The sequence below is a fragment of the Crotalus tigris genome, unplaced genomic scaffold, assembly GCF_016545835.1.
Source record: "Crotalus tigris isolate CLP2741 ecotype Arizona unplaced genomic scaffold, ASM1654583v1 scf7180000023738.1706062, whole genome shotgun sequence".
Taxonomy (NCBI): domain Eukaryota; kingdom Metazoa; phylum Chordata; class Lepidosauria; order Squamata; family Viperidae; genus Crotalus; species Crotalus tigris.
This window is the reverse complement of record NW_024100150.1, coordinates 730,273-754,348: the sequence shown is the minus strand read 5'-3', so window position 1 is coordinate 754,348 and position 24,076 is coordinate 730,273. Positions and strand designations below refer to the sequence as shown.

General features: G+C 33.2%; 2 protein-coding genes and 1 pseudogene across 2 annotated transcripts; all 3 read right to left on the bottom strand.

Moving 5' to 3' along the window:
- Window positions 1-8,330, bottom strand: LOC120298070 (olfactory receptor 6F1-like). Its single transcript, XM_039321410.1, has 2 exons — window positions 8,233-8,330; window positions 1-939 (listed from the first exon to the last, which is right to left on the bottom strand). The coding sequence occupies exon 2, from the start codon at window positions 937-939 to the stop codon at window positions 1-3; it is 939 nt and encodes a 312-aa protein (XP_039177344.1). The 5' UTR covers window positions 8,233-8,330.
- A 3,751-nt stretch (window positions 8,331-12,081) lies between these two features.
- LOC120298068 lies at window positions 12,082-14,067 on the bottom strand (annotated as a pseudogene).
- Window positions 14,068-19,860: 5,793 nt separating this feature from the next.
- Window positions 19,861-22,838, bottom strand: LOC120298031 (olfactory receptor 6F1-like). The gene is made up of 2 exons (XM_039321365.1): window positions 22,819-22,838; window positions 19,861-21,063 (listed from the first exon to the last, which is right to left on the bottom strand). The coding sequence occupies exon 2, from the start codon at window positions 21,047-21,049 to the stop codon at window positions 20,093-20,095; it is 957 nt and encodes a 318-aa protein (XP_039177299.1). The 5' UTR covers window positions 21,050-21,063; window positions 22,819-22,838; the 3' UTR covers window positions 19,861-20,092.
- Between the last annotated feature and the right edge of the window lie 1,238 nt (window positions 22,839-24,076).

Sequence of the window (24,076 nt, the reverse complement as noted above, 5' to 3'; positions counted from 1 at the left end):
TCACCTGCAAAATACATTCTTCAAAATATCCCTGATGTCCTTGTTTCTTAATGTATAAATAAAAGGGTTCAGAAGTGGGACCAAAATTACATTGAAGACACTTACTAACTTGTTTTTTTGTAAAGAAATCTCTTTAGAAGGCTTTACAAAGAGGAACATGGTGGAGCCATACCAAATGAACACAACAGCAAGGTGTGAAGAACATGTGGAAAAAGCTTTTTGTCGACCTTTGGTGGAAGAAATGTGCAGGATTGTGGAGATAATGTACATATAGGAAAGAAGGGTCATCATACAGGAGCCTACAATGACAAAAATAGCTATGAAAAAAGCTGTTATCTCAATAAACCAAGTGTCTGTACATGAGAGTATGATCCAGGAATCAAGGTTACAATAGAAATTATTGATCACATTGGGCCCACAAAAGGACAATGTTGTAACCAAATAGGCAGGTATGCAAATAACAAGAAAGCCCCCAAGCCAACATCCAGAGGCCAACTTACAAGATAGATTGCTATTCATGATAGTACTGTAATGCAAAGGATAACATATGGCCAAATATCTGTCATAAGCCATTGTAGCTATCAGAAAATGTTCAGTGCATCCCAAAGAAAAAAGAAAGTACATCTGTAGAAGACAGCCAAAGAAAGAGATACTTCTGCTTCCCCCCAGAAGGATGGCAAGGATCTTGGGGATAGAGGCTGTTGTGAACCATATTTCCAATAAAGCAAGATTGTAAAGGAAAATGTACATGGGAGTGTGGAGTTGTTGATATGTTATTATGAGAAAGATGATGGAGAGATTCCCTAAGATGGTCAGAATGTATATATTTAAAAAAATTATGAAGATGGAAAGCTGAAAATATGGTGAGCCTGGAAAGCCAAGAAGAATAAATTCTGTAACCCTTGTGGTATTTAGTTGTCCATAGCTGAGCTCCTCCATCTAAAATGGAAAAAAAACACACCAAATTTATGAACAGAAGATTTCACTGAAATATAACAGTACTAATAGGAGATTGGAATGGAGTCTTGGATTCAAGAAAGGACAGAAAGGGCTCTTTCAAAACTCTTACTCAATCTAAACTACCTAAAGCATTTTTTGATATGAGAGATGAGTTGGAACTTATTGATGTTTGGCGTGAAAGGAATATAAATGACAGAGATTACACTTTTTATTCAGACAGACATCAATCATTTTCAAGGACTGATTTTATTTTAATTTCCAATGATCTTTTTTCTAGGGTCAAGAAGGTTAAGCTTTTTCCTAGGACATTGTCGGATCATAGCCCTGTGTGGTTGGAGTTATTTGTGGAAGATGGGAATAGAAGATCCTGGAGATTGAATGAGAATTTGTTCACTCGGGAGGAGTTTGTACAAAAATGTAAAGGACATTTGAAGGAATTTTTTGTTTTATATATGAACAAGGGAACATCAATGCCTATGGTGGGATGCTAGTAAAGCTTATATGCGGGGAATTTTGATTCACATGAATAATGTATTTAGGGGTAACTTGACACAAAAACGTAAAGAATTAGAAGAAGAGATTAAATTAAAAGAAGAAGCCTTTGCTTTGAATCCAATGGCTAATAGGTTAAAGGCTGCTATAAATACGCTTAGGGCACAATTTAATATGTTGATGGCAGATCAGTTGGTGACAAATTTGCGTTATATGAAACATAATACTTTTTGTAATGCAAATAAGCCTGGGAGGTGGTTAGCTTATCAATTATGTAAGAAAGAGAAAGCAAGAATTATAGAGAAATTAAAATATAAAGTTACTGAGGTTTTTCAATATAATTTGATTAAAAAGAGTTTTTTAGATTTTTATACAAAATTATATGCTAGTGATAATGTACATGTTGCAGAAGTAGAAAAGTATTTACAATGTGCATTTTCCTAAACTTTCTAATGAACAACAAATTATGATGAATTGTTCAATTACCTCAGAGGAAATTGGTTTAGCTATTAAGCAGTTAAAAGTGGGAAAGTCTCCAGGCACAGATGGATTGACAACAATGTATTATAAAATTTTATCTGAGGAAATGATGGAGCCATTAAAGGAGCTTTTTAATAGTATTTTGTTGGGAGCTCAAGTTCCCCCTTCATGGAGGAGTGCGTTTATATCATTGATCCCAAAGGAGGATCAAGATCTTACTGAACCTAGGAATTATAGACCTATATCTCTTTTAAATGTGGATTATAAGATTTTCTCAAAAATTTTGGCTAATAGATTAATGGAAGTAATGAAGGACTTGATTCATAGTGACCAATCAGGATTTATAACAGGAAGATATATGAAATATAATGTAAGGCAAATTCTTAATTTAATAGAATATTTGGATAAGAATAATCAGATCCCTGCGGCTTTCATATTTTTAGATGCTGAGAAAGCTTTTGATCAACTAGATTGGAAATTTTTATTTTTATTGATAGAGAAAATGAATTTTGGAGATAAGTTTTTACATGTCATTAAAGCTATATATCAGCAACAGTCTGCTCAAATTATTATCAATGGGGGTCTGACTGAGACTTTTAATATTGAAAAGGGAACAAGACAAGGATGTCCGTTATCTCCATTGTTATTTGTTTTAACAATGGATATTTTGTTAATTCAGATTAGAGAGTCAATAGTAATTAAGGGAATAAAAGTAAACAGGAATGAGTATAAATTGAGAGCTTTTGCAGATGATTTGATCTTAACTTTAGTACAACCTACTCAAGTAGCTGGTCACTTGTTGGAAGTTATATCTCAGTATGGAAAAGTTTCTGGTTTTAAAATAAATAATAATAAAACTAAAATGTTATCTAAAAATATGTCTAATAAGGAAAATGAAATTTTAGTTAAACTTACAAGTTTCCAGATGGTGAAAAAGGTTAAATATTTGGGAGTATATATAACAGTTTCTAATGGTAAACTATATAAGAATAATTATGAATTATTATGGGCAAAAGTACAAAAGGATCTAAATGACTGAAAAAAGTTGCAATTGTTGTTTTTGGGAAGAATATCAGCGGTAAAAATGAATGTTCTACCAAAGTTTCTTTTTTTGTTTCAAATGCTACCTATTCTAAAAAAAGATGCAAATTTGGACAAGTGGCAAAAGGGTATTAACAAATTTATCTGGGCTGGGAAAAAACCAAGGGTAAAGTTTAAGATTTTGCAAGATGCCCGAGAAAGAGGTGGGCTTAAAGCACCCAATTTGAAATTATATTATGATGCAGCCACCTTAACTTTGATAAGCGATTGGCTTAATTTAACAAATAAAGATGTTCTTTCTATTGAAGGGTGGGATTTATTGTATGGTTGGCATGCTTATTTGATTTTTAATAGATCGGGCTTTTAAATCACATATTTTAAGGAATACTTTTCTTCCAGTTTGGAAGAAGTATTATTATAGGTTAAAATATAAAATACCTATTTGGGGGATTCCTGGACATGTAATTGAGGGAGTCTCTAAGGGGATGAATTTCGATAAAATTTCATAAAAGGAGTTATTAATTTGGTCAGGTAATGATTGGCAGCTAAAATCTTTAGACATATTAAGACAAGAAAATATTTCATACTCATAGTTTCAATACATACAAATTGTGGATAGGTGGACAGTAGATAAGAAAGTTGGAATAACATTAGGAGATGAAAACTTGATTGTTCAGATTAAAGATCAGAATCATGCTCATATTAAAAGAATCTATGATGAGTTAATAAAATTGGATTCGGAAACAGAGTTAGTAAAAGATTGTATGATTAAATGGGCTCAGAATATCCAGGAACCGATTCTATTGGATCATTGGGAGAATGTTTGGATTAGAAATGTTAAATTTACACAGGCCAAAAATTTGAGGGGAAATTTTTATAAAATGTTTTATAGGTGGCATTTGGATCCCAAAAAATTGTCTTGTATGTATCCTAACTTACAGCCCAAATGTTGGAGGTGTGGTAGTACTGATGCAACTTACTTTCATGTTTGGTGGACCTGTAAGAAGGTTAAAGCTTTTTGGATAATGATTTGGTGGAACATTCAAAAGATTTTTAGAAGGAAGATAAAGTTTACTCCTCAATTATTTTTATTGGGTATTTTTGTGGATCTAAATGACAAAGAAACTACTTTAATGTTGAATTTATTAACCGCGGCAAGGTTACTAGTAGGTTCATATTGGAAGAAAGATTCCTTGCCTACCTTAGAAGAATGGATACTTAAAGTTTCTAGTTTTGCAGAAATGGCAAAAATTTCTGCTTATTTGAAGGACCATACACAAGAAAGATATATTATTGTATGGAGAAGATGGATAGATTATATTCAGAAAAAGTATGGAACTATAAAGTTTCATCTACTTTACGAGTGAATGTTATAGTAAATGTTATAGAGATTTGTTTATGATGTTATTGGAGTTAAAGGTTAAGTATGATATTTTTTTCTCCTTTTTTTTCTTTTTCTTTTTCTTTTTTATTGTCAACTTTGTCATTAATAACCCTGTATTCTGCTCTGGGAAGTGAGGGGAGGGGGGTTGGGGGTGGGTGGGTGGAAGACTGAGTGGGTAAGGATCATATAGATATGGTAGTTTATAAGAAAGGTGTGGCCTGGGCATTTCCCCTATGCTGCGTTCATGTGTTTGAGAGGGATGAGAGGAGAAGAAGATGTAGGGAGGAAGTAGGACGGTAAGAGGAGAGGGGGAGGGGAAGAGAGTAGGATGGGAGGGGAGAAAGAGGAGGGAAGTAGGGAAGGTTTTAGAGAGGTGGACGCGGCCTGGGGGGAATGGACAAGCGGTACCAATGGTTATGAATTTATTTTATTCCAAAATTGTATTTTGCATGATGTACAAATGGAAAAAAAAATAAAAACTTTTAATAAAAAAAAAGATTTTTAAAAAGAAGATAAAGTTTACTCCTCAATTATTTTTACTGGGTATTTTTATGGATTTAGATGTTAATGAAACTATTTTAATGTTGAATCTAATAACTGCAGCAAGGTTACTTGTAGGTTTATATTGGAAGAAGGATTCGCTGCCTACTTTAGAAGAATGGATACTTAAAGTTTCCAATTTAGCAGAAATGGCAAAGATTTCTGCTTATTTAAAGGACCAAACACAAGAAAAATTTATCATAGTGTGGAGAAGGTGGATAGATTATATTCAGAATAAATATGGAATTTTAAAGTTCCATTTATTTTATGATTAATTTTTTTTTGAAGTAATAATTATTATTTATAGAATTTTATAATATTTGATTTATAGTAGATTTGTTTATTTTATTATTTTTAAAGTTTAGAGGGAGTTAAGGGTTATGTATGAATTTGTCTATTGTATATTTTTTTTTGTTTTAAAAGTTATAGATTGTGTTTATTTTGTTTACAATAACCCTGTATTTTGCTCCGGAAAGCAGGGGGGTAGGGTGGGAGGGGATGGGTGGGATTAAGTAGGTTAGTTATATAGAAATATTAATGTATAAAATAGATAGAGTATTTTAGAGGGAGGTGCCGCTTGGGTATTTCCCCTGAACTGTATCCAAAGAGGGATAAGAGGGGAGGAGGAAGGATGGAAGGAAGTTGGATGGGAGGAAGGGGTGAGGGGAGAGATGAGAGGAGAGGAGAGAGGGAGTAGGGAAGTAAGGAAGGAAGGTTGAGAGTGCAGATGCAGTTGGGGGGAGATAGACGAGCGACACCTAAGGTTCTATTTTAAAGGTATTTTTCTCTTTTATTTTTTTTATATAATGTATGGAAAGTATTATATGTATTGAAAATTTAATTTTTTTTTCAAAAAAAAAGATTCTCTAATTTAATCTCATTTCTTGCATTTGTATTGTTATACCCTGAAATATTTAAAAATGGATGGTGAATACATCCTTAAAAAAATTATAGTGCAATTCTGGGAGAATTGTGGGGCATATTTAATTATGAGGGAATGCAAATCTAATCCTGTCTTTTAGAAAGTTAATATACAACAGAGAACAAAGAACCACATGGAAATTTGGGAGGAAATGGCTCCCATATTTTTTTAATATCTCTGCCCAAAGTTAAATAATTTTTATAAGCAATTGTATTCAAAGGACTCAAAGAGGTAACAGCTAAGAAAATAAAAGTTATTTCAGAACTACCAATTCAATATCATTATTTTCATGTGCTAAGCCTTAATAAAACAGGAATCCATAGCGGACTATTCCCAGTATATTATTACATTTTGAAACTAGGTAACATAATTACACAAACACAATATGTCAATTTGTATCTTTCAGGGAATAAAAAAGCACTAAACTGCATAAATAGTTTGATCTTGCCCATGTTGGAAAATTCCAAAAGTTCAGAGCAATTTCAGGCATTTCAGGCATTAACCTCAAATTGGATATTGCTTGCAATTGCATGAAATATCAAAAACAATTTCAGAATATTTCCATTAAAAGCAAAATAATGCCTCATTCAAGTTTAGGTTTGGTTTAGCTAGGGCAGTGGTGGGGAACCTATGGCATGGGTGCCAGAGGCGGTACTCAGGGCCTTCTCTGTGGGCACGCATGCCATTGCCCCAGTCCTAGGCCTTCAGCTGGGTTTTATAAAATCTTTTCACTTTAGGCCTCCGCCACCATGTGCAAAAAAAAAAAAACGGTTCAGTCAATTTCAACTTCTCATGGGAAAAATATCTTGCAAAGTTGGAATTGATTGATTGAACTTTCCCACCCAGTCTGCCATTACTACTGCAGCCAAGTCCAGCCAATGGGCCATGCCCACCCAATGGGCCACACCCAGCCAATGGGCACACCCACTCGGCACTCGATGATGCATAAGTGGGTTTTGGGTTGCAGTTTGGGCACTCAGTCTCTAAAAGGTTCGCCATCACTGAGCTAGGGCAACTGCAAAAAATAAGTATCTTTCCTGTTTATCATTATTTCCACCTAACGGTTATATGGAGCTTTGAAAACCAACTATAGAAAACTTAATTTAGCTCAAATACAATTCAGGTTGTAAAACATAATTGAACTAGAAACCAGAACATATATTTAAAACTGATTAAAATCTAGGTCAAAGGATGGTCATAAAACAAGTATTGAACATGCATCCCCTAGAACTATATTTAATCCTTCCTCCTTTACAGATTGTGTACAGGGATGGGCCAAGTCCAATGTGAGAATGTAAAAATGGGAGACAAACATGGGACAAAAAATGTATATGGATCGAGTTTACTGTTTACAAAGTGACTATGGTTTCTTTTGTTTAAAGAACCAAGTTATTTTCTCCAGGATGATTGTCAGCATTGCTATTAGCTAGACAAGCTTAGATGATAATAATACAGAAGCTGCTTCATACCAATTAGTGTGATCACTAGCTTCTCTAGATGATTTATTGTTGCTGAAGAAACAGAAAAGATAGAAGAGAGTTATTCATTCAGTCCTAATTTTTTTATTGACTTAACTTTAATATTGAGGAAATTTTTCCCAAATTGTTTAAATGTCATAGAGAAGAGAGTTTTCCCCCCTAACAATGGATTTGGCAGCAATTGTTAATGCTGGTCCTGAAGCCAAAGAGAACAGCATTTTATATCTGTATATTCACACTTACAGAGAAGTGCATCCTATTGTGCTCAATAGAGCATACATCTGAGCAGATGTACATAGCATTCTGTTGTTAAAACATAGATGCATGGAAAAATTATTTTATTTATTATTCTATGAAATAACAATATGAATAGGATGATCTAATTTACTTCAAAAAGAGGACTGCTATTTATGGAAATTATAGCTTGATAAGAAAAGCATGAATGGTATATAAAGTGAGCCTAGAGTTTCAAAACAGGGAAATGTGCTTTGGATTAATGCTTTTTTGAGCAAACATACTAGTAACAATGGAGTAACCATCAAGACCCTCAACATCAAGCAAGTTTAAATTCTAACATGAAGTCCATTGTTGTGGATATAAATGCAATATATCATCATGCCAATATTATTGAATTGGCTGAAATGCAGAGAATAATTATTTTTTTACATTATTATTCAGAATCCTGATTCACCTTTTCTCTATTGACAGGATATATTGAAGTAGAAAAAAATGGAAGGAAGGGGAAGATAACTTAGACATTTAAATATAGATTAAAAAAATGTCAGGAGTTCCTTCCCTAATTTGAGAAATTGTGTCTGCTTTAGAAAAATATAAGTGGAAATTCTCTGTTAAATTAACTACAGTTAATAAGAAACTATAAAATGTAAGAAGAAGTATTACATGGAAAAACATTATTATTATTAAGTTTATCTTACCTTCTTACAAAATCTTTAGTATATTTTAGCAGTAAAACGTCCTAATGATACCCTTTCCTGATTTTTTGAGTGAATTTCTCAATAATCCATGAAACAACATATCTAAGATTATATTTAGTTTTGCATACTGAGTTGTTGTTTACTTTCTTTTATTTGCAGAACTTTAAACTTTCTTAGCATTTTATTAACAAGTGGAAAGCAAAAGTATCCAGAGATACTGGAATTGGTATGTTTTATGAAACTGGATTTTAGTATGTTGATTGAAACTATTTTAAAAACATTCATGTCATGATTAATTTAATCCCAGTGGAGAGATGTCTCTATTGGCAGTTTATTAATCCATGTAAACTCTTTAGGGAGGAGAAATACACAGAGAAAAGAATTTTGCTTACTCCATAAAAAAATGAGAAAATTGAGGCATTATAAAGTATGATTTCTATAGCAAAGTTGAACTTCCTGGTTAAAGTTTAAAACAAATAGGACTGGATTGTGATTAAATTCTTGTAGTCCTGTCAATAGTTATGAATTAGCAATGGGTAATTGCAACTTTAATAATACTGGGTACTGGGTTATATTAGTATATATGTTGTCTTGTACAATGAACACTACTGCAGTATGTGTGTGTGTGTGTGTGTGTGTGTGTGTGTGTGTGTGTACGCGTGCCCGCATGCATGCACATAAATGAATGAATGAATGAATGAATACATACATACATACATACATACTGCCCAATATACTACATAGCATAGGAAGATCTAGTGCCATACATAGTGGAATTCCAGGTGATCAATATTTTTTTAGCCCAAAGATAAAATTAATTAAGAAACTCTGCTGAAAGAGGTGTATTATTTCTTTCTATTTCATATTTAGGGAACAATGCTGGAACTGGGTATGTCTAGTCTAACAAAGAAAAGGATGTGGGATGATATGATAGTAGTGTTCCAATATCTCAAGTACTGCCATAAAAAAGAGGGAGTCAAGCTATTCTCTGAGGCACCTAAAGGCAGGACAAGAAGCAATGGATAGAAACTAACCAAAGAGAGAAGCAATCTAGAATTAAGGAGAAATTTCGTGACAATTAGAATAAAACAATCAGTTTTATTTTATTATTACTTGCCTCCAGAAGCTGTGAATGTGCCAACACTGGAAGTTTTTAAGAAGAGACTGGACAGTCATTTCCTACCTTAGCAGGGGATTGGACTTGATGACCTCCAAGGTCCCTTCCATCATCATCTTCAGCAGCAGCAGCAACAACAACAACAACAACAACAATAATAATAATAATAATAATAATAAATTGCTATTCAAATCTTTAGATTAATTTGATAAGCCAAATAAAAGTATCTTCATGAAGACCAAGAACTTGGATACTTTTTGCATGTGCATTTTAGTTACCCCAAACTATTTATATAGTTGAGTTTGAAAAATTGGTTCAAATTTACTCAGATGTCTCAATATACACGTCAATTTTCTAAATCAGTTTGAACATTGGAACTAAATTGAATACAATTATATATTTGACTGAATATGTTTTTTACATAAATAAATTATATTTGCATATTTTTATATATTAGTTATAATGCATTTTATGCCATATAAATGTCATATGTAGCTGATTACTTCAATATGATTATTTTACCTGGTAATTTATTAGCAATTGAGGGAGGATAGCAACTAATAGATATCTACAAAATTGACAGATATATTTCTATTTTCCACTTTTTCTCTTGACTTTAAATTTCCTCTTCTCCAGTTCTACACTTCATGATTTTTTTAACTTTTTTTTTTGCAACAAAAAAAAACTGAGGATATTTTTTTTGACTTACTGGTAGACTGATAAAAGAAAAGGGTTTTATTAATAAAATTGACTATATGGTTGGCATCATTCAATGCTGCTGATCAATCAGCTAGCCTGAGTCAGATCTGGGTTTTCCTCATATTGGTATTTTTTCAGGAAGTTGCTTGATTTTACTTTACAAGTCTGAAGTGTGCTGGCCTACATGAACCCATACCTACCAGTCCTTAACTGATACATATTCATCTGGATCAGTGTTTCTCAACCTTGACAGTTTTAAGGCATGTGGACTTCAACTCCCAGAATTCCACAGCCAGCAATGCTGGCTGTGGAATTCTAGGAGTTGAAGTCCACATGCCTTAAAATTGTCAAGGTTGAGAAACACTGATCTGGATGAACCTGGCCATCTTGCTAATCAGTCACAATGGCATCTAGTAATTAGATAACCACTGAAGTTGGATATGCTGTAAAGAAGAAAACCAGTATTTAGAATCATCCATATTCTCCAAATTGCATCAGAAATCCCATATGGATTTGTGTGTGTGTGTGTGTGTGTGTGTTGTGTGTGTTTAGAAGCAATGCTTTGACCAGAAGGGGGGAAAAGGCAAATGTTGTATGGGAATTGGCAATTAATATCTGAAATGCTGACAGAGGAGAATTTCACATGTTTACTACTTAAATAAATGAAATTGGTTATTTCCATTTGGAAACTCTGGGTGTGCAGATTTCTCTGTGAATATTCAAGCAATTTTCTTGAAATGTCATTCATACCTATTAGAAACCTCTGATTTACCTTAGTGGTTTCAATGTTATCTAATAAGCTAATCTGGGGGGAGGAACTGATAGACCAAGATTTGAAGCTTTCTTGATGTCTCATGTAAGAGAAATGCTAGAGGAAATAGCAGAGATGAGAAGTCCACTTTGGTAAGATGATGATGATGATGATGATGATGATGATGATGATGATGATATGAGGATTTCTGCAATTATTATTTTACAGAATGGAACATTTGTCCTATTTTGTAAAACAATGATTGCAGAAATCCTCATATCATCATCATCATCATCATCATCACCACCATCATCATCACTTAACCATTGTCTATCCACTACAGGATGAAGGTCTCTTTGGCATGTTTCCAACCAATACGATCTTTTGCCAATTGTGCCTACAATACTTGCTGATGTCATTGATCCATCTTGTTTTAGGTCTTTTTTATGGCTTCTTTTTGTCAAATGGGATCTATTCTATAATTGCCTTGATCCACCATCAGATCTTCTTGCTATGTGACCAGCCTGTTTCCATTTCAATTCTTTACTCTCTTGATGATATTGTATACTTTTGTTTATCCTCTAATCCATATGCAGGCCTTTCAATCTTGCCTTGTAATGCCAAGCATGTATCTTTCCGTGACTTTGTGTGCCACTCTTAGATTTTGTATCAATTGTGAGGTTAGTGTCCATGTTTCACTGGCATATGTTTGGCAGCAGACACTGACTGAAAACTTTTCTCTTCAAGCATAGGGGGAGATTGTTCGTGAAAATTATGCTTAGCTTGTCAAATACCTGCCAACCACATTTAGCATGCCATTCAATTTTCTTTATTGTATTACCTTTTGTATCACCATATGTATTACAACATACTATATGGATGCTAAATTCATAAATGAAATACATATCAAATAAACATCATTTTGCATGGTGGGGTGAGATTTGTTCCGTACCCATTTCTTTAATGTATGAGTAAATACAGCATTTTCATAACCAGATAACTGTGCTTTTTCCTGAGATTCTTTTAAATTTAGAAAATAAAGATGAATCTGATACTGAAAATAAAAAAAAGAAAAGAATAATCCCATTCCTTTTATTTCCACATGATTTTCATCAGTGACTCAAAACATTTTTAATGTCTGAATCTGGGAGAAAAAAAAATAAAAATGTTAATGTATACTTTTCCAGAAAGATAATATAAGTAATGCTGGTTGATGGAAACAGTGGTTATGAATCTGCAAGAGTTCAGATTCAAAATGTATGGTATAATGTTTCATCTTTAATTATTTTTGAGGCTTTAAGATTGAACCTACATTTTGCCCATCACTGTAAAATACATTCCTCAAAATATCTCTGACTTTTCTATTTCTTAATGTATAGATGAAAGGATTCAGCAATGGGATCATAATAAGGTTGAAGATACTTACTACCTTGGTCTTTTCTAAAGAGGTCTGCTTAGAAAGTTTGACAAAGAGGAATATGGTGGAGCCATACCAAATGATAACTACGGCAAGGTAGGAAGAACATGTGGAAAAAGCTTTTTGTCAACCTTTGGTGCAAGGACTGCGCATGATTGTGGAGATAATGTACATATAGGAAAGAAGGGTCATCATACAGGAGCCTACAATGACAAAAATAGCTATGAAAAAAAGCTGTTATCTCAATAAACCAAGTGTCTGTACATGAGGGTATGATCCAGGAATCAAGGTTACAATAGAAATTATTGATCACATTGAGTCCACAAAAGGACAGTGTTGTAACCAAATAGGTAGGTATGCAAATAACAAGAAAACCCTCAAGCCAACATCCACAGACCAACTTATAAGATAGATTGCTATTCATGATAGTACTATAATGCAAAGGATAACATATGGCCAAATATCTGTCATAAGCCATTGTAGCTATCAGAAAATGTTCAGTGCATCCAAAAGAAAAAAAGTACATCTGTAGAAGACAGCCAAAGAAAGAGATACTTCTGCTTCTCCCCAGAAAAATGACAAGGATCTTGGGGATAGAGGCTGTTGTGTACCATATTTCCAGGAAAGAAAGGTTGCAAAGGAAAAAAAATGCATAGGTATATGCATCAATATGTTATTATGAGAAGGAAGATGGAAAGATTTCCTAAGATGGTCAGAATGAATATAATAAAAAAGAGGATGAAGATGAAGAGCTGAAAACGTAGTGAACCTGGGAAACCAAGAAGATGGAATTCTATAACTCTTGTGTTATTTAACTGTCCATGGGTTGAACAATTCCATGTGTCTCCTTTCACCTGAAAAGGAGAACATGCCAAATTAATGCACATAATATTTCAATGAAGTCTGAAACTCCCTCATACTAGTTCTTTTATAATATCGCAATATGTTCCTTCTGAAATTTTCAATCTTGCAATATGTCATTATCTACATTAATGACTTTTACACATTTATATATAGATGACAAAATATTTCCTATCAGTAAAACCAGAATGGTGTTAAGCGTCTAACTTTTGAAATGATATTTTCTTTTCATAAAGAAAAATATGTCATTTTTAGATGTGATATTTCTGTGTGATATTGACTCAGTAAACCATAAGGGCAGTTGAATAACTTTCTTGAAAATGGGACAACTGCAAATATGACTTTCATCAGTGGATCATAGCTTTTTCCTAGCATTAAGGATTACCTTTGTAAGAAGGGTTTTATAATTTGTTTTTGATAGCAATAATTTGAGGAAGGGATGAATTACAGTTAAAATATTATTGGAGTTAATTTAGACTAATAATATAGATTTGGTTGTTCTGCATCCCTAGTCAATCCTAATTTTAGATTTGAAGAAAATTAGGGAGGGATAACTAAGCACTGATTCCTTAATAACATTTTTTGAATGCATGATATTATGCCCCATATGAACTAAGCAAAAATCTTGTTTTATGAATTTCATTCTACATTTCATTTTACATGTTTCACTCTCCCACAATTTAGATTCTGATTTAGCTTAATCATTTCAGAACAATACAGATTTTCCATAAGCTTCTTCATTTATGTTATATGGATGTGTACATGAACATTTCCTTGGTCAAAAAGAAGAGTTATTATATATAGTATTCATTTTCTTTGGATAAACTATTGTTGGTTAAACTATACAACAGTTAGAAAAAGAAGGAGGAGAAAGAGGAGAAATTAATCTCAGAATGATATCAGCAAAGATTTAATTATATTCCCCACATCACGTCTCTGAACCAATGCAAAAATAATACATAGTAAATTTCCAATTACCCATTCATCCATTCTATAATTCATATATGCAAATTTCTCAGCTCTCTGCTTTCCTTTGTTATATTTGGAAAAAAATTGCTCATTGTTTTTACTTACACAGTCTAATGACAACTATGACATACTGAGATACAAAGTAGGAAATAAAGCATATTTATATAATTATAACTAAATATCTCTTGAGCTTTAATCTGTATAGCAATTAGATCTCTTGTGGTAACTCTTTCCCAGCTATTAGAATTTTCCTCTTTTCTCAAAAAGCTACAATGGTGATGAGTGTACCATTGGGAGACCTGAAAGAAAAGATCAGATTATCATGGAGAAAAATTTTATATGTTGTCAGTACGAGTCAATAATAACTTGATGACACATGATCAATCAATCAATTCATTTTATAATTTACAAAATTAACTAATAAGGAAAGAAAGAAAGAAAGAAAGAAAGAAAGAAAGAAAGAAAGAAAGAAGGAAAAGAAAGAAAGAAGGAAAAGAAAAGATCTGAAAAAATGATTATGGGATGAAGGGTTTAGCTAATAAAGTTCTTTACTTCAGTAAAATACTTTAGTGAAAATTTACACTGGCACAGAAGAAGGAAGCCAGTTCTCATTTTTCTGCTTGAAAGCTTCCTTAATTAAACAATAGATCCCCTTGCCCCCACCCATATTGTCCAATAGTAATACTTATAGGAAAAGTCCACTTCTCCATTGAACACCTGCATTTGTGACTTTGGCGTTATCAGCACCAAGCTCTCTCTCTCTTTTTTTTTTTTTATAAATTTTTATTCATAATACAATTAAAACAACAATTGACAAACATGACATTCCAGCGTGAATTTTCCTATCAGTTCCTATCATAGTACAAAAGTTTAATACATTGTTCTTAACCTCTATATAAGCCTCATCTTCTATACAATACAATTATATATACAATTATATGTACAGTTATGTATATCTTTTAATTCTACCATTAGCTTGAAGTCCGAGCAGTTCTTAATTCATACCAACGGTAAAATTTGCCCCAGATTTCGAAGTATTCATGTTCTGTTTTGTCTTTCATAATCATTGTAAACCTGTCCATCTCAGCACATGATAGAATTTTATGCAGGATCTCTTCTTCCGTTGGGATTCCCTTATTCCTCCAATTTTGAGCAAAAACCAGCCTGGAAGCCATTAAAATGTGTAGCATTAAATAAAGTACGCCTTTGTCATGCTTTTGCGTAGTTAAACCTAATAGAAAGAGTTCTGGTTTTAATTCTACCGCTTGCTCTAATATTTCTTCCAACCATATTTTAATCCTGTTCCAAAAATCACAAGCTCGCGTGCATTTCCACCACATATGATAGTAAGTTCCACTTTTCAAATTACATTTCCAACATTTGGGGGAAACATTGGTATACATTTTAGACAATCTCGTGGGTGGAAGATGCCATCTATAAAACATTTTGTAAAGGTTCTCTTTGTAAGAGATGGCCAAAGTAAGCTTCTTGTTTCTTGCCCATAGTTTTTGCCATATGATCAGCACCAAGCTCTCAAAGATGCCTCAGTTTTCTAGATACCACCCCTCCACCTTTGCATTCCACAATTTTGTCAGGCTATGAGCAAGGGAGAAAATGTAACTGAAAGACCAAATCAGTCTTGACAGACCCACTGCATAACCAGTTTTCTAGGATATAAGTCTAATATTCAAATAGGATTCAATCTATTATAGAGCTGTATGCAATCTTATCCATATTAAGAAAAGGCAGATGGGATGAGGAGATAATAACCAGAAGTTAAAGTAGTCCATTTATCAAATGTCCTTTTCCTGTTCTTTGTAGAATCACAGTAACCTCTTCACCATTTCAGTTATGGCACAGCATAGTTATGTCACAAAAAGCATAGTTTTTGGATAGAATTAACAATTGAACTTAACAGTGACAGCTCATCCATTGAGACTAGTTTATATTTAGTGAAAAGGACACTTTAGAATATCTTTAGGATTAATAAATATTCTATAATTTTGCACAATAATGATAGGCTAACATTGCTAAGAAATTACATTAAAAATGTATTGATGCCTAACAGTGGGAATTTGTTTCAAAGTTGGGGAGTCATGAATTGAAGTTCCTTGTTCATGGTATGTTATGGTCCTTGCATTTCTATCTTTGGGAAACAGGTCTAATGAATGTACCGGTATAAACCCAAACCCAATGTGTGGTAAATGGAATGATCAAGGTTCACCCTGAAAAGGTTTAGATTCAGAATTAAAGAAAAATTGTCAGTAGAGGATTATAAGCAATAATTAAGATCATAAAAGAAATTTTTAAATTAAATCAAAACGAGGTTCTCCATTTTCTTTTGTCTTTTGCTTTAACAGGTAGAATTAGAATACGTCTTCTCCATTCCTGGCTGAAAGCAAGATAAGAAAAGTTGCCCTACCCTATTAAAGTCTGGATTCAAAATCAAATAATTATATAGCCAGGAGGGGATTAGAAATTTATTTGATTTTATTCACATGGATTTGCAAGAGGCAACTTCATTTTCTGGCTGTGTGTTTGTGTGTCTGTGTTATTTGTTTCTGGCTCTTAACTGATACATAGACATCTGAGTGAACCTTGCTGTAAAGAAGAATATATGTATCTAGAATTAACCTACTTTTCTAAATGCATCAGAAGCCCCATATGAGACTTCCGGTTCCGGTTCGCGGTATCACTAGTCCTACAGTGAGACTCCTCTCCTCGTCGACTAGGTTTCCCTTCGTCGGTGGACCCTTATACAGGTCCAAAGTCGCCCTGGAGGGTGCAACTTCTGTTGAGGAGGCTGTGGTCTGGCTACGGAGGAGTGGCGGCTCCTCCAGCTGTCCAGATAAATCTCTGAGGGTCGACAGAGAAGATCGGCCATGAAAATGGCCAATTGCCCTGCTGCTTCAGACCATAAGTCAGAAAACATCTAAGCTTTTAGTGCCCCCATGGTGAATCCGGGTGAGAATTTTTTCTTATTTTTCTTTCTATTCCGCTTTTTTTTTTTTTTTTTTTTGTATGCCTGTAAAGAGCTTTTGAAATTATTTCCATGGCTTGGAAAGGCGGCTTCTGCTTTTTTGGGGGGGTGGGGAAGAAAGGCATTTTACAAACACTAAAAGGCTATAAACTGGACACAAAAAGGGAAAAAAAGAAGGAAAAGGTTTCCTCTCTCCTTTATTTTTAAGAACTTTACTATTTCTACTTTTATATATATATACATATTATACCTTAAAAGACAGAAAAAAAGAATTGATTTTTGGAAAAGACTTTCCTAACTCACTGAGGACATCTAGTGGTGAAAATTTAATATTGTAACTTTTTTTATGAACTTCAAACATTAAAGATAAGCTGTGCACCTGTGAAGCTGTGGGGGTGGATGTTTTTACATTAAATAAATCCTCTACAAAAAAGAAAAAGAGATTTCCTTTTAAGAGTATTAAAATGGAGAAACCTCAGATACAACTGAACTGTGCACTTATATTGGAAAAGTTTTATGAGGCCACTGCAGAAATTTGGGCTACATTTAAAAACTGTACTTTAGAATTAAGATCCAGAGACTCTACTACATTTGCTCAAACTGATGTCCAGGTTACAACTGATCATGTCATAAATCAAAATGTACCAGAAGAGGAATCTACAGAGTTAGAAGTGGAATTTATTTCATCTGACAATTCCCTCTTCAGCAACTTAGAGAACCAGAAGAAGCAAAGACTAAGACTTCAAAATACAAAGCAACTGTATCGCAAAGAGAACAGAAAAAGATGTTTACTACAGAGGAAGAGAGTTATACTTTCTCAAAGACTACTACAAGCAATAAGAACTGATCTATTGTTTGAAAGAGAAAAAAGACGTTTACTGCAGAGAAAGGGACGTACATTTGCTCAAAGATTATTGCAAGTATTGAGAATGGATTTATTGGTTGAAAGGGAAGCGTTTTTTATGGAAGCTTGTGTGGTACAGAAAGAAACCCAGAATTAGACTGAAAAACAAATTTAAAAATTTTTAATGGAGTAAAAGGCAATGTTGACTTCATGGATTGTTTTAAGGATATTGATCTAGAATGGAAAAATGCAATTTTATATCTATGTGTGTTTAAATTAGTAAAAACTGTTTAATGGATTAAAAGGCAATGTTGGTTCTATGGATTGTTTTAAGGATAATGATTTAGATTTAGAAGTAAGAAATCTACAATTATATTTATGTGTTTAATCTAGTTTGATGACTTTTTTGTTTTATGGAAATTTGTTTGATATGGAAATATGAAAGTTAAATGTGGAGTGAAAAAAGAAACTTGGCTTTATAGAGATTAAGAATGCATTCCTTGGAATAATAGATTGATTTAGACTGGAATTTTGAAATGCTTAATTAATTAGGAGGTTTTTGTGTATAATAATACATTTTGATATGGTATGATAATTAATTGGATGGAATTTCTTTAATGAAATTAAAAGATTACTATAAGTAACAAAAATGGATTTATTGGCTGAAAGGTTAAGGATAATGATTTAGATTTAGAAGTAAGAAAACTATTATATACATGTGTGATGTTTAATTACTTAAGAGATGTTTGTATATAATAATACGATTTGATAAGATATGATAATATTGTGTTTTTTAACTAAACTAGTTATTATTGGAAGAAGAAATAAATAAGATTGGTGATAAAAAGGGATGAGAGGGATTAAGAACTTGAATATATTTGCAAGAGGTATTTGAAGTGATAATATGTTGATGTAAAACACTATCTGATTATGGTAATTGAAATTGATTTAAAGTTTTAATAAACAGGTTTAGCAGTAATAGAAATTTAGGATAGAAATGAAATATATTAAATTTAATATGTTACTTGAGGGAAATAGAGAGATGATAGCAAATGTATTAAGTTGAGCTATTATTGGGTGATTTTATGTTGGAATCTTTGTTTACCCAAACACCACGGTGTATCTTAAACACTTTTTGTTAAAACTATAAAACCAATAATATATATATATATATTAAAAAAGAAGCCACATATGGATTCACAGAAAATAAAAATAAGTATTTTTATTTAGAAGTAATACTTTGTCCAAAAAGGGGAGGAGGAAGGCAAATATTGTATGGGAATTGGCAATTAACATCTGGAGTACCGTATTTTCCAGCGTATAAGACGACTTTCTAAACCATGCAAATCATCTCCGAAGTCGGGGATCGTCTTATATGATGGGTCGTCTTATATGCCGGAAAATACGGTACCTGAAATGTTGTCAGAGGACAATCTCATATGTTTACTATCTAAATACCTTCAATTGCTTGTTTCACTTTGGAATCCATTTTGCAATCTAAATAACTTCAGTTGCTTGTTTCCATTTTGAAATCCATTTTGAAATCTTTGAGTGCACACATTTCTCTTTGAATATTCACATCATGTTCTTGAAATGCCAATCATATCTACATATATTAGTCACTTCTGTTTTTCCTCAGTACTTTCAGTATTACTTAATAAGCTAATTTGAGGGGAGGAACTGACAGACCAGTATTTGCAGTTCTCTTCATATTAGAGTGATGGTGGAGACAATAATAGATGTGGAAGATGGATCATCAGTGAGACAAATATTCCATTATATAAAACAATGATAGCAGAAAACCTTGTAACAATATGTGGAATGCTAAATGAATTACATCTCAATTAAACATCATTTTGAGTTATGGGCTAGGTTTTTCCTGAACACATTTCTTTAATGTATGTGTGAATGACACCATTTTCATAACCAAATTACTAGCTTTCTCTCTGAGATTCATTTACAGATAGGAAATAAACACAGGACTCAGATGCTCAAAAGAATAATTCCATTCCTTTTATTTCCACTTGGTTTTCATAAGTGACTCAAAATATATTTTAATGTCAGAAACTGAAAAGAAAAAAAAAATGTTAACATGTACTCTTCCAGAAAGATAATATAAGTAATGTTGATTCATTCTGATAATCCCACCAACTGCAAGAGTTCAAATTTAAAATTTATGATATAATATTTCTGGTTTGTTTATTTTTTTGAGTCTTTGAGGATTAACATGCATTTTGCCCATCACTGTGAAATACATTCCTCAAAATATCTCTGACTTCTCTATTTCTTAATGTATAGATGAAAGGATTCAGCAATGGGACCACAATAAGGTTGAAGATGCTTACTACCTTGGTCTTTTCTAAAGAGGTCTGCTTAGAAGGTTTGACAAAGAGGAATATGGTGGAGCCATACCAAATGATAACTACGGCAAGGTGTGAAGAACATGTGGAAAAAGCTTTATGTCGACCTTTGGTGGAAGGAATGCGCAGTATTGTGGAGATAATGTACATATAGGAAAGAAGAGTCATCATACAGGAGCCTACAATGACAAAAATAGCTATGAAAAAAGCTGTTATCTCAATAAACCAAGTGTCTGTACATGAGAGTATGATCCAGGAATCAAGGTTACAATAGAAATTATTGATCACATTGGGCCCACAAAAGGACAATGTTGTAACCAAATAGGCAGGTATGCAAATAACAAGAAAGCCCCCAAGCCAACATCCACAGGCCAACTTACAAGATAGATTGCTATTCATGATAGTACTGTAATGCAAAGGATAACATATGGCCAAATATCTGTCATAAGCCATTGTAGCTATCAGAAAATGTTCAGTGCATCCAAAAGAAAAAATAAAATACATCTGTACAACACAGCAAGAGAAGGAGATACCTCTGCTTCTTCCAAAAAAGATCCCAAGGATCTTGGGGATAGAGGCTGTTGTGTACCATATTTCCAGGAAAGAAAGGTTGCAAAGGAAAAAATACATAGGTGTATGGAGGTGTCGATATGCTATTATGAGAAGCATGATGGAGAGATTTCCTAAGATTGTCAGAATGTACATGATAAAAAAGAGGATGAAGATGAAGAGCTGAAAACGTGGTGAGCCTGGGAAACCAAGAAGAATGAATTCTGTTATTCTCGTGCTATTTAGCTGTCCATGGTTGAGTAATTCCATGTGTCTTCTTTAGCCTATAAAGGAGAACTCACAAAATTAATGCCCAGAATATTTCAGTGGAGTCTATACCTATTTATGTTGCACTGTAACAACACCAATATTAGTTCTTTTACAATATTGCAATTTGTTCCACCTTAAATTTTCAGTCTTTCAGTATGTCATGATCTACATTAGTGACTTTTGTACTTTTATGAATAGATGACAAAATAATTCCTAACAATGCAACCAGACTAGTGTTAAGTAGTGTTAAGTTAAAGCATAGAATCAAAATCACATGAAGTATTAGTGCCGCGTTATAAAACCTCAGCAAGACCATACCTGAAATACTATACCCAGTTTTGATCACTACAAAAAAGATGTTGAGAAATAGTGCAGAAAAAAGCAACTAAGACAAGAAACAATGGATGGAAACTAATCAAGGAGAGAAGCAACCTGGAATTAGAGAGAGACATTTTAACAATGAAAATAATTAATCAGTGGAAGAGCTTGCTTTCAGAAGTTGTTGGTGTTTCATTACTGGAGGACTTTAAAAAGAAACTGGAGAGCCACGTCTGAAATGATATAGGGTCTCCTGAGCAGGGACTTGAAGTAGAAGACCTCCAATGTACCTTCCAGCTCTATTCTGATTGATTGATTGGTTAATCTAATTTCTTTTTGAAATGTATGATTTTTAGATGTGATATGTAATAGCAGTAAAGTTGGAAGGGACCTTGGAGGTCTTCTAGTCCAACCACCTGCTCAGGCAGGAAACCCTACACCATTTCGGACAGATGGCTGTCCAGTCTCTTCTTAAAAACCTCCAGTGTTGGAGCATTTACTGCTTCAGGAGGCAGGCTGTTCCACTGATTAATTGCTCTAACTTTCAGGAAGTTTCTCCTTAGTTCTAGGTTGCTTCTCTCCTTGATTAGTTTCCACCCGTTGCTTCTTGTATTGACTCAGCAAATGCTAAAGGCAATGGCATAACTTTCCTTAAAATTGGACAATTATAGATATGAATTTCATCAGTGGATCATGGTTTTTTCTTAGCATCAAGAATTTTCTTTGTAAGAAGAGTTTTGTAGTTTGTTTTTGGTAGCAATGATTTGAAGAATGAGTGAGTGGCAGTTAATATATTACTGGAGTTAATTCAGGCCAATAAAGTAGATTTGATTGTTCTGCATCCCTAATCAATCCTGGTTTTAGATTTGAAGAAAATTAGGGAGGGATAACTAATCATTGATTCCTTAATAATATATTTCTGAATACAAGCTGTTGAGCAAAATATGAACTAAAGAACAATATTTTTTTATAAATTTCATTCTACATTTCATGACTTTCTTTCTAACTATTTTACATGTTTCACTCTCCCACAATTTAGATTCTGATTTAGTTTAATCTGTTCCATAATAACAATAAATTGCCATGAATTGTTTTATTAATGTTATTCTTGCATAAGGAAATACTATTTTCTTTGTCAAAAAGAAAATCAGTTATGTAAAGTACACATTTTCTTTGGATAAGTTCTGCTGGTGAAAACTATACTTTTTCTAAACTAATGTTTAGAAAAAGAAGGAGGAGGATAATAAAATAATCTCAGAATTGTATCAGCAAAGATTTAATTATATTTTCCACACCATGTCTCTGAACTGATGCAAAAATAATATGCAGTAAATTTCCAGTTATCCATTCATCCGTTCTACAATTTATATATGCCAACTCTCAGCTCTCTGCCTTCCTTTGTTGTATTTGGGGAAAAAATGAAAAAAAAAATACTTATTATTTCTACTTACCCAGTCTAATGACAAGTAGAACATGCTGAGATACAAAGTATGAAATAAAGTATGTTTATATAATTATAACCAAATCTTCCCTTGAGATTTAATCTGAATAGCAATTAGACCTCATATGAAAACACTTTTCCAGTTATTAGGATTTCCCCTTTTCTCAAAAGGGAAGTAAGCTACAGTGGTAATGAGGGTACCATTGGGAGACCTGAAAGAACTGGTTGGGGTACATCATCATGGAGAAAATTTATCTATGTGATTGCTAATTTGAATAATTTGGCTTGACCCCACTTGATAATTAGTTTTCTAGATATAAGACTATTGTAGAGTTATATGAAATTACATCCAAGAAGAGGCAGTTGTGATAAGGAGATAATAACCATAAGTATAAAAAATCCATTTATTGTATGCACTTTTTCTGTTCTTTGTAGATTCACAATCATTTCTTGACCATTTCAGATATGGCATAGCATTCAAGCAGAGTTGGGAGGTCACATAAAAGGGATTTATGGCTATGGAGGAGATGTGATTGAATTTGTCATTGCTTGCTGATTTAGGCTTGCTGAAAGAATAGTTCAAAGAATTATTTTAAGAGTTCAGAGACAAAGTGCCTAGAAATTCATTCCATTATTCTGCAGAGTAGTTTCATGTCAGAAGAAGCATGTCGACAATTAACAATTCAACTTAATGGTTACAACTCACCCATTGTGATTAGCTTATGATCAGTTAAAAGGATATTCTAGAAGATGGCTAGGACCAAGTAAGCAACCTGTTATTTCACACAATGATGAGAGGCTAGAAATTGCACTTTAAAAATTGTATTAATGCCTAAAGGTGAAAGATTATTTCAAAGTTGGGGAATCATGAATTAAAGTTCATTGTATGTAACTATTTTTTATCTTTGAAAAACAGGTTTAGTAAATGTACCAGCATAAATAAAAAATAGTAAATGGAGTGATCAAAGTTCACTCTGAAAAGATTCAGATGCAGAATTAAAGGAAAACTTGATCTGCCAATAGAGGTAAATAAGCAAGGATTATAAGACCATGGAAATCTAATTGGGAAAAGAAAAGTTTCATTTTTTAAAGAATAGGGTATGCTCCATTTGCTTTTCTTTTCTGCTTTCACTCTTTTCTTCATTACCGGTTGAAGCCCAGGTAAGAAATGTTATTGTGGTGGCGCACTTATAGAATGCAGTAGTGCAGGCTAACTCACTGCTCATTCCAGGAGTTGAATTCTGAGTGGCTCAAGGTTGACTCAGCTT

What these genes read in the sequence shown, in the direction of transcription:
- LOC120298070 (XM_039321410.1), bottom strand. Translation starts at nt 939, where the DNA reads ATGGAGGAGCTCAGCTATGGACAACTAAATACCACAAGGGTTACAGAA.
- LOC120298031 (XM_039321365.1), bottom strand. Translation starts at nt 21,049, where the DNA reads ATGGAATTACTCAACCATGGACAGCTAAATAGCACGAGAATAACAGAA.